Source organism: Pimephales promelas, chromosome 23 (assembly GCF_988280905.1).
Source record: "Pimephales promelas chromosome 23, fPimPro1.hap1.1, whole genome shotgun sequence".
NCBI lineage: Eukaryota > Metazoa > Chordata > Actinopteri > Cypriniformes > Leuciscidae > Pimephales > Pimephales promelas.
The window spans coordinates 24,043,883-24,060,003 of record NC_142791.1 but is presented as its reverse complement, the minus strand read 5'-3'; the positions used below and the strand labels follow the sequence as shown (position 1 = coordinate 24,060,003).

Sequence of the window (16,121 nt, the reverse complement as noted above, 5' to 3'; positions counted from 1 at the left end):
CCACACACACACCTGAGATCTACCTGTCACGTCAACGAGTCACACAGGTGAGTTTCTTTGACAGGCTGTCTCATCCTTTTCTCAATCTGAAATTGTATTTCAGGGTCAACCAAGTCAATGGTAGCATAAAGACCTTTATTGTCTTAAATGTCCTGAGATTATGCAAACACACTGTGTTTCAGCAGCTTTTGAAAAGGCTGATGGCTCGTTCTCCTTGCTGTGAGAACAACACTGGATTTCAGGTGTAAAAAACAACGATCTCTAGACTAGAGCCACATACCAGTTCATTATCTTAGAAACCAAACAGGTTAGATGACAGGGGAAACTGGAATGACAAAAAACAGCCAGTGCCATTATGTCATCTTGCAAGACAGGTTTAACACTTGAAGAAAGTAGTTTATAAATAACAAGTCTTAACATCTGTCCAGTTAGAGGTAGTGCTTTGTGTAGAATTAATCACTAATGCTTATTTTAGTACACATATCATAAAAATGTTAGCTTTGCAAAACTCTTTGGTTGCCAAAAATGGATTTATTTTTCAGAAGCAGGAAGAGAAGATGAACAGGGATCCGCCGGTTCTCCTGGCTCTATGGATTACTTGCTTCCTTGAAGCAAATGTGCGCTGCTTTTGATCTCGGAGTCACTTTCCTTTAGGAAATTAAGGAGGAAATGCCATTTAGTTGCAGTTTAATCTTATAGCATAATTTTACTATGCGTTAAATGTTGTGCAAATGTAATGTAATAAGTAAGCATTCAGCTAGGGGTGAGGGATATGACCAAAATCAAATTTTATTAGGGATGCGCAATATCATAGCATCGGCCACCATATCGGTATCAGTCGATAAATTTCTAATTTTTCATGTTATCGTTTAACAATTTAGCTGATATATTAAAGCTGATAAATAATGGATTACTTCCATCAGATAAAACACTTCAAATGCATCAAAAATTATAATGAGAACATCATTATAATTGTGTGCTTGAGACATGGATTTAATGGTGAGACTTTTGTTTATATTGGCCGATATCGGCCAATATATCGGTTATCAGCTTTCAGATATAAAGAATTATTGGTAATTGGTATCGGCCAAAATGTTCATATTGGTGCATCTCTAATTGTATTTCATGATAGCGATATATTTATTTTTGATACCACTGAAATTTCTTAATTTTCATCACCATTTTCAACCTGAAAAACTTCAAGAACTGTATAAAGTAATGAAAAGTATTAAACAAACACTGAAAAGTATAAAGTTACAAAAGTGATTACAATTTTTTTTTGTTATTAACGACAGCAGGTAAATTGGGTGTTGTCACTTTAAGACCAATTGTACGGATCCAATGTACTCGTGTGTTTTCTTACTCAACTGTTTATGTTAACTTGACACATAAGCCAGTCCCTCCAGAAAAACATTTTTTCAAATACGCCGCACTTTCGCCGCATAAATTGCCGATTTCCGTGCAAAATATGTGGGGTTTGCATAATTTCATAATCCTCGCATTTTCGTTGCAAAAAAAGTCACATGTATCTTAGCAGAAAGTTGAAAAATGTTGCGTTTGCTTCACACAAGAGCAGCCATTTCCCCTGTTTCCATGGGAACGTTATGAAGTGACGCAATTACGCGATGCCAGACAGACTCACAGCGATTGACATCTCACAAATCGAACTCGTATAACGGTCTGTCACACGTTCTGCCGTCACATCGTTCCTTAATAAACAACATAATATAAAAGAAGTAGCATCAAACAGAAATTACCCGCACACATGGGGTGTTTGAGACGCACATATAACACTGCAGAGAGTTCAACAGGAGCTCGCAGCTCTTAAAGGGGCCACACCTTATTTACACTCGTTACAGTCTGAAATAAAACAAGATGAGAAATTAAATATTCCCAGCACTTTCTATGATGTAGTATGCTTGCTTATCAAAGGAAGTAATAAGAAATGACTCTTACATTAGCCTAGTGAGAACAGGGTGTTGGGGGAATCACTTTTTTTTCTCTTTTTCATCAAACCGCAATTTTTGCAAGTTCCCTCAATTTTTGCAAATTCCTGCAATTTCATCCCATAAAATTGCATAAATATCCCGCATATTCTTTCCATCGCATTTTTAAAGAAAACGGGCCGCGTAATCAAGGATTTTTGCCCGCAACAATCACAAAAAAACTCCGCGTTTTTCTGGAAGGACTGAATACTATTATGGTAAATGTTACTGTATATATAAATCGCAAATTTTTTCACTAATTTTTGGAAATTACCACCACAAAATCAGTCATTTTGATCGCAAAAATCACACAAAAAAATCGTGAAATCCTGGAGGGACTGATAAGCATTTGCACTGTTGCAAAGACAAGGTTGCTTTGACACACAAGTATGTGTATTTAACCGTCCAATTAGATGGCAAAAAAGCACTCAGTTTGATACTCACACGCTTTATGAGCAGCAGCTTTCTATGTGCGCATCTCTCAGACTGAGCTCAGAAACTCTCGGAGAGCGAGCGCATATGCTGAAATTAGTTGTTATTCGCTGCATACTGTGTGTGCTTAATGGTTTAAAATCATGTTTTTATACCACAATGGTAAAAAAAGCATGCACACTTTTGTGACCATGCAGCACAGAAACATGAGTACGAGTGTAACCGTGATGAGAGACAATGGTCCAAAATCTCTACCAATTGACACATTTTTACCGGTTAATCGTGTATATCGCCCACCCCTACTTACAGCCTACATCCTCTTAAAGAGACATACCCTGCATGGTTGGCTTTCCTCCTGGCTCTGGGTGGAGGATTGGGAGTGGTTACTTTGGGGGTGACAACCATCATTGCAGTTTGTGGGGCTTTGAGATTTCACTGGGCTGACAGATTTCCTGGCAGAGCTTTCCAAACTTGCCACCATTTCCTGCGACTGAGCCAGCAGACGCTGTAAACGGATTGTGGATGAGCTGTAACAATCCTGTGTAAGATGCAAATATACATGAGATAAATAAAGAGACTGATAGCATGGATACCTTTCATTTAAATATGCCTAAAACACACATGTGAAATTAATAAACAAATATATTACTATTGCAATAATACTATTGTACTGTAAAAAAAAAAGTATTTATTAATAATAATAATAATAATTATTAATCAAATTACTATTTTAATTTATAATATTATTTCAATTAAAACCATTAAAACTCTTGCAATAATACTATTGAACTGTAAACATTTGTATTTGATAATAATAACAACATACTATTATTTTTTAATTAATAAAATATAAATTAATAAATATACTAAGATTGTAGTAATACTATAGTACTGTAAAAATAAGCATTTATGATTTATCATCATGATCATCATCATTATTTGAATTATTTTACAGAACAAATAGATGCACTTTAAATGTATTTGAAAATACAGCAATTTTTGATCCTGATTTACGTAAATACAGAAATCCATATAAATACAGAAACATCCCTATTATAAGAACAATATATGTAAAGTGTTTGTTGTGATGCGGTGGACTACCTCATTGCCATGGAGTTCAATGCTTATTGTAGAATCGGGTAAACTGACAGAGCTCCGCCTACTATGGTGAGAGGGGGAGGGACAATCCAGGTGAAGGCTCACATCTGCAGCGCTAGTTAACCAAAAGAAAGGCACAATTATTATCAGGCCAACAACATTACGTGTGTTCGACTTGAGGCGGCGCTGCGCAGACTGATCTGTGTATGACATCAAAGTACCGTGTGTGTGAGTGATTCGAAAGCATATGGAGCCGTCCATAGACTGATAGGTCTGCACAGCGCCGCTTGAAGCCGAACACACCTATTAGCATTGATTTCAAAACATGCCCAGATTAAATCTGCAAAGAAATCTGCAAACTTTAATGCAATAAATCTTAATATGGTAAAACGTGGTAAAAACGGAGCCTAAAGTTCACCAATGATGGCTGGAAACATTATCCAGTTATACAAATTCTGATGGAAGACAATGGAAGATATTATTTTGGTAATAGAGTGCAACAGTGCCTTTTCACCTTTTTATCCAATGGCCTTGGTTCTGGAAGTAAAAATAAATAAATAAATAAATAAATAAAATAAATAAATAAAAAAAAGGTCCAACCAGCTACAAGGACCAACACAACATTACAAACCTAGATTACAAGCAGAAGCTTATTTGAAAATCGGACAAAAAAAACAGGTATAAGATTTACTTTGAACTTAATGGCTTTACAATCCAATCAAAGCATTGTGAATTATATGATTGAAATAATCACAATGGTGGCTAAATATAAAACTATTAATATAAAGATGTTGATTAATGTATATAGAAACGATTTTTAGTTTATTGCAAAATTTGCACAATAAAGTTGTAGATATTTATGTGTCATTCTTAATGCTAAAGCACTCTTTTGGCTTGATTTGCTTGTTTCGATTCTCTGGTTGGTGGGGATTTCTTTGCAGAATCATGGGTAATGTTTGTTTCTCACCAGGAATACCACTGTGAAATGCGATTATTTTATAAATAAGTTAAAATAACTCATAAAAATGCAATTTATAAACAAGTCAAAATAATGCACCGATTGACATCTTTGAGCTTTTTTTTCGTAGCTTTTAAGTTAGTACGTTTTCTTTAAAATAATTAAAGCCACACTGTGGGATTTTTACCCCCATCTAGCGGTAAAAAAGTATATGACCATCCAGTGAATATTAGTTTATGTTCCTCTCAATTCTGATTTCGTCTTAACTCCTACAGTAGCCAATGTAGCCCAAGATTAACATGGCTTCCAATTCGACCTCGTCCATGAGTGTTAACTCAAACGTAAACGCGAAAGGCGAAGCTTGAATTAACAGGTATGTCCCTCTTTGGCTAATGTACATTCAAGCTGGAGGGGCAACATGGCGACCGGCATTAGAACCCCTTACCCGTATGTATTTTCAATGACATATTATACACTCACGATAACAATTTATTACTCGAACGAAGTAAATATACATTAATGAGCACATATATTTTTGAAATAACTAAGTGTTTTTAGCTAAGAATAAACTAAAACAGTTACACAGTGTAGCTTTAAAGATTTTTACTTCAGAATACCAACTTCTGTTTTGTGCTGCTGGAGGCATATAAAATACATTCTTCACCTTTAATAAACGATCAAAAATGAAAAATTATTTTGGGATTTAGTTTGTGCTTTTAACATTCCTGCATGCCGCTACCAAAGCCAAGGTCATTGGTTTGATTTCTAGGGAATGCATGAACTGATGAAATGCAAAACTTATATGCAATTGAAATCACTTTGGATAAAAGCATCTGCCAATTGTATGAATCTTCTATCCAAAACTCAAGCAACTTTGCATTCGGATTCAGTGGAAATCTGCAGCGCTTTCTATGCAGGCCTACATATGACTACAATGCAACCCAACAGAACAAAGCTAGTTAATCCTACCAAGAGAACCTGGGATTGATATCCACATCGACAACACAGACAGGAGTTCCTGTCTCTGCATCATGGTCGATGACAGCCATTACATCTATGTCGGCTCTAGCATCAGAATACACTGCCTGACTCTGTTGAGCTTCTGATGGGCTGTTAGCGTTTTCACAGCAGAGAGCTGAAGGAGCGGACTGGATTAACAACTCAACGCAGTTCTTCGCTCTTTCCTTCATTTCCATCTTGGCTGACCCTTGTTCACTGACATCACACAGGCAAGTTGTACAGGTGTTCTTAACGGCGTTGGTGCCGGAGCAGCTTTCCTCTATGGCTGACTGTTCTGCGACTTCATGGATCGTGGCGCTCAAAGTTGCGCCAAAGTCAGTCTGTGTTTCCATTTCGACAAAAGGATGCTGCGTTAAAACCGATGGGGCAGTTTGGCTTAAGCTGTGGCCCAGTGTGGACATTAGCCCTGTTTCTAGTTCTGTCCCTTGATGATCACTGTATTCTAGCACATGACTGTCTCCTAAACCAGAATCAGCCCTACGAACACAATAACACACATAACTCAAGACGTCTGCACCAGGGTTATTATCCTTAACTAAAATGAAACTAAAGCTAATAAAGACATTTTTTGTACATTGAAATAAAGCTGAAATAAAACATGAATAACTTAAAGGGATCCTCCACTTTTTTTTTTGGAAACAGGTTTGTTTTAGAACTCCCTCAGAGTTAAACAGTTGGGTTTTACCATTTTCGAATCCATTCAGCCGATTTTCTGATATTTAGAAGAATATCAGTAACCAGACAGTTTTTGGTCCCATTGACTTCCATAGTAGGAAATATATATATATACATATACACTATGGAAGTCAATGGGACCAGAAACTGTCTGGTTACTGATATTCTTCTAAATATCAGAAAATTGTCTGAATGGATTCGAAAACGGAAAAACCCAACTGTTTTCATATGGTTTTTCATATCTTAACTCTGGGGGAGTTTTAAAATGAGCCTATTTCCAAAAAAAGTGGAGTATCCCTTTAAAACGAAAATTAGCCATGGCAACCAATTGAAATAAGTTGACCTTAATGTATAATATTAACAAATATAATAGTATATAAAAATACTAAAATAACACTGGTCTGGACAAAAGTGAAGTGGCTGAAATAAGCAATTTACGTTTATAATACACTGCACATTGTAGATGCCCACCTCTCACGTGACCTTTGACCCTCATGATGTCGGAGTGCCTCTCTGGCGCTCTCCAAGTTCAGCTTCAGCAGCTGGAGGTCATTCTGTTGGTTTTCACACACCTGTCACAAATACATGCATCAGTCATTCATTATGTCTAAACTTGGTGTGATGTGTCTGTGTAAACATATCTGATGCTGTAGATCCAGTGATGTGGAGAAGGATTAGGGACCAATGAGATTTCATGGTGGGCGGGGCTACCTAACTGGACCATGTAATTAAAAAAAAAACTAACCAAATGTGTTCTTGGCTGGCTAGGACACAAATATATTTTAAACATCCAATATGTTGATTGGTTTGGTCACGCCATACTTAAAATAACTCGTAGAAAATAGTAAAGCAATAAGGCCTGTGAAGCCGTGGTTTACAGTGAATTTAGAACAGCTAACGGATGTTGTTAGGCACGACACAGAGCTTTTATAAAACAGCTAGTCCATAAAATATTTATTTTATTATTTATGTAAGGATGTCACAGGTGTCTCTTTGTAGACTAGTTAATGGCAGAATTAAAGAGGGAAACTATCCTTAAAAACATTGCAGTTGGTTTCAAACTGATGAAAGATTACTGGCGCTGTTTAAGAAAAGATCGCGACCAAGTTAAATGTCATGGAAAAGGAATGCAGGAAGTCTTAGACTGACATGCTGACAAACTGGAAAAACTGCTCCAGAGGAACAAATGGGAAGGACAGAGATTTCTAAAAATGAACGCTGACTGACATTGGACGATGAAAAAAGATGAAAAAATTACCTGCCGCAGGCAGACCAACTCAGATTCAGCTCGGGCTTGTTTTGATCGGGATAGTTCAAGAAATTCATCCCTCCAGGTTTTATCTTCATCTGGACAACAGACACAAATACCTCCATTTAAAACATTGATCATAGAGACCATAAAATATGTTTTCTGCACTAGCAAAGAGTATAGAAGAACAAGAGGCGAAACTCTGATGCTTTTTTGGTAACAGCCACTAGATGGCGCTTCGGTAGCGCGGCAGCCATATCGGGGTGAAAATTCCAACTGGAGTTACAGGACAACAGCACAGATAACAGTTTATTGAGGTAGTTTTTTCTTGCATTAGTGAGTATTTCCATTGTATGCAACTTTACACTTTTACTACTATTATTAGTTACCAACTCCACTAGGCCTGAAATATATTTTGGACGTTTTTATCCCCTGGATCATGCTACAAACATGATGATCATTGATGTGCTGTGTCCGTCTAGCGTCATTAATATAAGACAGGCTAGCACTGAAAAAAAAACTGTTTACTGTAAAGCTATTCTATTGCTGTTATATATTTATTGTCAAACATTTACATTTTAGTACAACATTCATTTGCTGAATTTATTTCATTGCTAACTTATTTTTGTAAGTAACGTTATGTGTACCTCCCGGGAAACGGTCTATGTTATTATAACTTTATGAACTGATTTCACTTTATTCTTACCTATCACACTTAAAGTGGAGAGTAATATAAGTAATGAATTAAATCCTCAAACTTCCCTGTTTCAAGTTATGTGGGGGTAAAAGCCCGGTTAAGTAGCAACTTCTTTTTTAACTGCTATAAAGTTAACTGTTGTGAATTAAATGTCATGTCATGTCATGTCATGTTTATTTATAAAGCACATTTAAAAACAGCTTCCGCTGACCAAAGTGCTGTACATATAAAATCAGTTAATCAAAAACAATCTCAAAATAATAAAATACAATGGATCATTACGTAATAGAAAATAAAACATAGTAGAACGGCCAAAGTAACCTGCTTAAACAGTGTTGAACGCTATGGAAAACAGGTGTGTTTTTAGGCTGCTTTTAAATTGCTCAACAGATTCTGCGGATCTAACGGAGATAGGTAGGCTATTCCAGAGCCGTGGTCCTACCACTGAAAACGCTCTGTCCCCGCGGGTGATGAGCCTAGTTTTCGGGACAGTCAAAAGGAGCTGATCCGCTGACCTTAATGCTCTGGCGGGGAGTACTCTGTAAGAGTACAGCATATCGGAAAGATAAGGTGGTGCAGTATTAGTTAAACATTTAAAAACTATTAATAAAATTTTAAACTGCACTCTAAAAGATACAGGGAGCCAGTGTAATGAGGCCAGTACAGGGGTAATTTGGTCCCTCTTTCTTTTCCCTGTCAGAAACCGAGCAGCCGCATTCTGTACCCCTTGGAGGCGGCGGAGAGAGCGCTGTTCGAGTCCGCAGTACAAGGAATTACAGTAGTCCAGCCGCGATGTCACGAAGGCATGGACTGCTCTCTCTAGGTCTTTCTTGGGGAGATAGGGCTTGATTTTACTTAAAAGTCTTAAATGATAAAAGCTACTCTTTACCACTGCACTGACCTGTTTGTCAAATTTAAAACTACAATCAAGAATCACTCCTAAATTTTTTGTGCTTGAGCGAGAGAATGTATCCAGTGGGCCGATAGCACTGTCCCAGCCCTGCAGACAGTTTGGTTTCCCAAAGACTACAATTTCGGTTTTGTTTTTATTAAGACTTAAAAAATTTGAGTCCAACCATAATACCACCTCCTCAAGACAGTTCTGTAAAGTTTTAATCGCAGTAAGGTCGTTTAAGTTCAATGGGAGGTAGACTTGAACATCGTCTGCAAAGCAGTGAAAGGCCACATTGTGTTTCCTAAAAATGGCCCCGAGCGGAAGCGGATTATAGGTAAATAATCACCTAGCCTAATTATTTCAACCTAAAAATGATCTCTGCACTGGACTAAATATATGTATATTATATGACTGCCGAGTCGCTTTCACCCCGAAATGGCGGAAGCGTAGGGCTGCTGGCTTTCACTTCTTGTCAATATACGTTCTTTGGCACTAGTTAGTGTTTGTTTAGGCATAATTGCTGTTTGTTATCATTGTTTCTTTTAAAGCTGTTAAAAAATTTACATAAAAAAAAAACATTTTTTAGGCAGTAATAACTATTGAAAACAATTACTGACAATTTAACATCTTTTTTAACATAATTTTCAAAACATACCCTTAAAATTCACATTTCTGCAACAGTCTGAAAAAGTCTAGAACACACCTACGATGCTGTCTAGGTAAGCAGGTGACTAGCGTTTAAAACAGATCTTACACTATAAAACATACAGTAGTGACATACTCATCCTCTGAAATTCAACAGCAGTGATCTCCTTCATCAGCAGCTGGTTTTCCTGCTTTAGACGGATGAGATCTTCTCTCTGGCTGTTGTTCTCAATGTTTTTTTCCTGAAGCTCAGCTAAAAAAAATAAAAAAATAAATAAATAAAACATACCGACAGGGTACTTTTATTCTTTTTTTCCCCTTACAGTAGATTTTAGGGCTGACTTCTAATAGTCGAGGATTCGACGATTCGATTCGGAGAGGTCTGATTCGACTATGAACGTTACAGTCGAATATTACACAACCAGCTCAACCTCGTATAAATCAGGTTATCTGTGTCTCCCGCTCACGAGCGCTCACTCTTAACAGACACACGTCCCCGTCACAGAATGTTCATCAAGCGCTCCCCGTTCACAGTAACCGGGTCGTCTCATTCAAAACAGCCAGCCGTTGCTGTCGGCGAGCCGCCGCACATTGAATACTCATATGAGTCAGGCTCCGAATGTAAGTCCGTGCCCGCCCCAGCGCGCTCCGGCGCCGCGCACTCGCTACATTCCCAGCACATCTAGATACATAACGTAAACCCAGTCAAACGTTTGACTGCAGTATCTTATGTGCCTCATAATCCAGTGCGCCTTAAAGTGCGGAAAATACGGCATACATGCGTTATATATTTAGCCTGAAATAGACAAGCAAAATATGAGTTTTAGGAGGCAAAATAGGCCTATATTTTTGGTAATTCTGTGAATTACACTGCTCAAATCAGATGAGGAAGGGTTGGCTCTCCAAAAGATAAAATGTTATTTTTCGTGTTCACAGAGGAAAAAACAATGTTACAGACGTGACAGTTCTCCGACGGACACGAGCGCTCTGAAGCAGCACTTTAAAACTTTCACAGATCTAACAGAAAAGCACAAAGCCTTTCTTTAAAGTGAATTTCGTTTTTTTATCATTTTTTTCTTGATTTTAATTAATGTTTCATCAACCTATTGTCTGGATTTAATAAATAAGAAGGAAAAGCAGACAATTACTGATAATCAAGGCACGGAGGCACTGATGTGTGAACTGGAGCTCGTCTCATAAATATAGCTACCGCAACTCAGCGTACAAGTATAGTCTACTCCACAGACCTAAAACATAGCCTATATCTATATTGAAATGTCTACTTGTAAAAAGAACGATTCAAAACGAAAGAAAACGTAATGCTCTCTGCTTATGAAATGAACTGTGGATTTCTTTCTGGCACATGCACTATGCGAAGATCGCACAGAATCGTCAACTTCATCTTTATTAATAAACAATTAATTTGTCTCCTTGCTATATTTGTTCTTTCTGACAGCTTTTTATTTTCGGCAGCGCCGCTGCTACCCTTAGGCTAAAGCGTTAAGTTACAAGTTACAAGCTCACCACCGCATCAAAAACATGATTGCGTGATAACTGATAAAAACATGAAAAATACTACCTAAACACAGCCTAACTGTTTAGAAAAAAAAAACACAGAACGAATAGCCTAATGCGCATACGTCCATCTCTTTTGTTTGAAATGAAAAAAATATAGCTGCTAGATCTTAAAAAAAAAAAAAGGTTCGACTATCAGTCGACTATGGCAAAATCTAACGAATCAGATTCGACTATGAAAATCCTTAGTCAAAAACAGCCCTAGTAGAATTACAGTAAGCAAGAGACAGATAAAGACATGATTCACCAATCATGACTCTGGGATTGTTAAATAACCCTATCTACCTTTTAGTTGTGCGTTTTCATGTCTTTCCTCTCTGAATCGGTGTTTGTGTTCCTTCATTTCTTGCAGCGTTTTGCTCTCGCGTGTTCGCAGCTCTTCAAGTGATTTCTCTAGGTCACAAAGACGACCAGACAGCTCTAAAATGTGATTCGTGGCCTCAATCACATCTTTATCCTGATAAAAAAAGCATACACTTACATTAATGTGTCTGATTCATAGGACATGTGTTTGGGAGTGTTTTGAGTCTCTCCTACCTTCAGTTTGAGCATGGAGCTGAGCTCTTCCTCGCGCACCTTCAGCTGCCCCACCTGTGATGACAGCATCAGGACTGTGGATTTCAGACTCTGGTTCCTCTCCTATGAGTGTCATTTAATTGATGCAAGATAGAAGACAAGAAATGATGAGATCAGGATGATCAGGCTCTAAGTAAAAAAAAAATACACTTAAAATTGACTTCACCTCCAAGTCCTGCTCATGCCTGCTGGTGTTCATCTGTCTCCGGCTCAGCTCGTGTAGTTGCTGTTGGGTGGTGTTGAGATCTCTGTACGAGTCTTTCTCTCTCGCTTCCGCCACCTTCACCCGCCTACTGAGAGTTCTGATCACCTCATTACGTTTCTCCAGCTCATCTAGGCAACCATAAGCAGACAATTACATATAATTAAAAAAAAAAGAAATTACTACTTTTATTCAACAATGATTAACAAAATTAATCAACTAGGAACTATACTCTCATTCCTGCGTAATAATCAGGAAACTTCACTGTCGTACCATGAGTGCAGCAGGCGTAATGATATGACGCAGCGCCTGAAAATAGTGCCTAGCTTCCAACGTGACCGGGACTAAGTTTGTGTAGTCATCGCGCCTGCTGGACTCATGATACGGCAGTGAAGTTTCCTGATTATTACGCAGGAATGAGAGTATAGTTCCTAGTCATATCAGCCTAGAAAATCACAACTTTACATTTTCCGTCTGTCTTAGTGCACGATGTAACTATAAAAGAGTCAAGTTTTAAATAGGAAAAATATCGAAACACTTTGGCCATTTTTGGGGGAGAAATGCTAATGGTCTTGTGCACTTCAATGATGCATGCTAAGCTATGCTAAAAGTGGTACCGCCAGAACCGGAGATTGGCTGAATGGATTCAAAAATGGTAAAACTCAACAGTTTAACTCTGGGGGAGTTGTAAAATGAGTGCATTTCCAGAAAAAGTGGAGTATCCCTTTAATGCCCTAATTGAACTAAGGTCTAATCCTGGCTTAATCTAAACCCCTAAGTGTTTAATACAGAGATCTTAAAGGGGTAATATAATCCCATTTTAATTCAAGTTCATTTGATTCTTTAGGGTCTAAATGAAAAGTTTGTAACATACTTTAATTAAAAATTCTCATTAGTATTGTAAAAAAAACACAAATTGTACCTGGACAAAAACAGCTCTGTTTACAGCACGCCGTTTCAGTGCATATATCTTTAAATGATAATGAGCTTCGGTGACTCCGCCCCCTGTTCTGCGGTCGTTTTGACTGGTTTTGACACAACGCACATGGAGTGTTGCCTTGACAACAGTTGAGGGTATATTTTAGAGAGAGAATCGCCAAGACAGAGTCTCTGAGACACATCTGTGCAACCGTATTCGCAAAGAAGTTCCACAATTAAGGCTCGAACAGGACGTTTCTGAATTGTTGGTAAACGTAATGTCACTTTAATCTATATTTGTGTACTGGCGGGGTAGAGTAACTTAGTGAGATGTGCGAACGCTATGTGTTTACTGATGTATAAGCACTCAGTTTGACAATAACCATAACGCGTTGTTCATTATAAACGTGGGATTATGAATTATATTGAGAACGTCGTACATAGAAAACATGCCATAATGTACCCTGAGTGTAAAGCTTAGCCGCATTCATCGTGAAGTGTGCAAGCGATTTGAAAAGATTAATAGAAAGGTTAATCGAATTTTACCCTCACTTCTTCTGGAGGTGCAGAAGGGAGACGAATAGTTGGAACCAATTCTTTTTTTAAGGAGCAGCTTCTTAGCAAAACCAGCTTTACACTGACCCTCGTTTAGAAAAGATTTGCGAATTGCGCAAACATGAAAGCATTGACGTTGATTGTGGGGAATATTCCCTTTGAAAACAAAACTCAGCCACTGTGTCTTCAGCGGTTCGGATTTAGGAACACCAAAATGACTGTGTTCGTTATTACACCCAAGAACAGAACACAATCAACAAAGGCGGACTGTGATGACAGCTCGCTCAGGGCGGAATGTGTTGAAACGCTGCTGTCAATCAACAATCGTGGGAGGGGCATCCGACCGTGTGACGTCACACAGTCGAACGGCTCGGTTTGAGGCAGGGAAAAACATATAAGAAGATTAAAACAAAAACACTGGATGGATTTGTATCATTATATGATGGTTGTATACAGGCATTGCCAACACACATCAACTTGAAAAAGTATATGTACTATTATATGACCCCTTTAAAGTTACAGTGTCAAAAACAACCAGTTTGATTCTACAGGACAGAAACAAAGTGGAAATTGGCATTAAAACTAAATTAGAGTGTTTGGTGCAAAATTATAAGTGAACTTCACACTGGATTCACTCTCACCCTCCATTCGGCAACATTTCTGTTCCAGGATCAGCACTCTCTGACGGTCCTGCTCCCAGGACAGCATCTGCTTGTGATGGGCCGCTGCCATAGAATTGAGCTCCTGGTCACGGTCCTTTAATTCTGCTATGAGAAGCTGCAGCTCCAGACGCTGCCTCTGCATGGTGGAGACCTCCAACCCATTATTATCTGGTGCCTGGTAACATCACAAAAACAGGACCATACTTAATCCACAACCCCATCAAAAGGTTAATATGCCAACCAGTTTTAAAATTAAATAGTAAAAGTAACAATACGCAGCAAATGTGGGAAATCATTTAAAGACGTTTCAAACAAAATGTATGAACCTGAAAGTTCTCCGTTAATGAAAAAGAGGACAATGGTTTTGAGAGATCTTGCAAACTCAGTGGTGCTGGTCTCGTTCTGTTTTCTTCTTGGAGCTTGGTGGGGGAAACATCTGGGGTCTCAAATGCAGCAAAAAGATTCTGAAGAAATGAGCATCATAAAATGAGCATCAAGTCTCTTTTATTTGCCAGTAGGTGTAAAGTTGAATTTAATATGTAACTGCTCAACACGAAATCACCAATACAATAAATACAAAGGAACACATTGCTACATACAAACAGGATGCAGAACAAACAATTCACATTAAGAGTGTAAAAAGTAACTTATGCTTTCTTTTTACTGAGAAAATGCAAGATTTACAATAAAACAAGGGGGGAAACGTTATTTTTTTTCATGTCATATCATACTTTTTCACATTCTTCATTACCATTATTCACCCCTTAATCCTACCCAATACTTAAACGATAGAACAAACGTTACCTAATTATTAATAAACAATAAATTAAGAGCTTATTGAAGTAAAAGTCATAGTTAATAGTGAATGTGTCCTTCATACTCAATTTAAGTGTTACCTAAAACGTTTTATTAGAGGATTAGATATCAATCAGAATTTAGGCCACTAATGTTACTTGTATTTGATTATCTCTAATTTCCACATCTTAGAATAATCATAACCTCATCAAAACAATTTAAGAACACAAATGAAAGGAAGTCACATAGTCATAGTGACTAAAATATCCAGAAAATGAATACAATAAAATGATTTTAGCTTATTCAAAGTCGACACCCATGGTCTGTACACCTTCTCAACAAACATCACGGATGCGTTTTAAATTGAATTGAAGGAGTTCATGTGACATCATGATCAGGTGGTCCTTCGCTTTTCCCATACCTCATCCACTAATGAGTGATATTATAACATAAAACAATTTTTAAAAAAAAACCAACCTTTTTTACAGGAGTACTGTGCCATGGCTCCATTGGATATCCTGTAAAATCATCTAAGTTACTTAATGTAATTTAACAATCATCATGTTGAATTTCATTATTGCTGCATGACGTTTATCACCTTTTGATATTGAAAAACTTCCAGAAGTTTTGGAGTTTGTTCCGTCTGTAAACCCCTCCATCACATCAAATATCGGACAAATAATAACACTGACAAATATCTGGATTAACAGACAAGTCCTCAAATTACATCTGACCTCGCTTTACATGAACAAACCATCAGCGACAACATCAACCAGATGCAAAAGAATATCAGTACCGTTACCAACGTTAAGTCTATTTAACGATGCATAAAGATGCATTATTTTAAGTGTAAACAAGGCTTAAAAATAAATAAACAAACACCCTAAATGCTATTTCCAAACTGAGATTAATTTATAGAAATTAACAAAAATGTACACTTATAAAAAAATAATTCTGAATCACTGTGAAATGTAAATGACAAGAAGCGGGAATTATTATCGTAATTCCTAAACGGCATGTTGTGAATGTGATCTGCGCTGAACGAGGCGTCCAACGCGATGCCTGGTTTAAAAGATTCGTTAAAAAATAGCTTTATGCGTTTTAATTTTACGAAATGACATAAAATGACTTATCTAAACGTATTTTGTTTATATTAAAATGATTCATTCACTATTAACCTAAAA

The 16,121-nt window shown here is 37.5% G+C and overlaps 1 protein-coding gene across 1 annotated transcript; it reads right to left on the bottom strand.

The window, feature by feature from the left end:
* Positions 1-511: 511 nt before the first annotated feature.
* Positions 512-16,107, bottom strand: ccdc62 (coiled-coil domain containing 62). Its single transcript, XM_039676581.2, has 14 exons — positions 15,536-16,107; positions 15,415-15,455; positions 14,469-14,606; positions 14,122-14,317; positions 11,972-12,138; positions 11,767-11,868; positions 11,515-11,686; positions 9,791-9,907; positions 7,427-7,515; positions 6,640-6,740; positions 5,443-5,970; positions 3,519-3,630; positions 2,752-2,955; positions 512-648 (listed from the first exon to the last, which is right to left on the bottom strand). Exons 1-14 carry the CDS (start codon positions 15,594-15,596, stop codon positions 595-597), a joined length of 2,082 nt encoding a protein of 693 aa, XP_039532515.2. The 5' UTR covers positions 15,597-16,107; the 3' UTR covers positions 512-594.
* Between the last annotated feature and the right edge of the window lie 14 nt (positions 16,108-16,121).

Excerpts from the sequence above, each read along its gene's own strand:
- ccdc62 (XM_039676581.2), bottom strand. The coding sequence starts at position 15,596 with ATGGAGGGGTTTACAGACGGAACAAACTCCAAAACTTCTGGAAGTTTT. Across the intron at positions 11,687-11,766 it reads GCTCCATGCTCAAACTGAAG|GATAAAGATGTGATTGAGGC; the intron begins GTAGGAGAGACT and ends TTTTTTTATCAG. Across the intron at positions 2,956-3,518 it reads TTGAACTCCATGGCAATGAG|GATTGTTACAGCTCATCCAC; the intron begins GTAGTCCACCGC and ends CATCTTACACAG.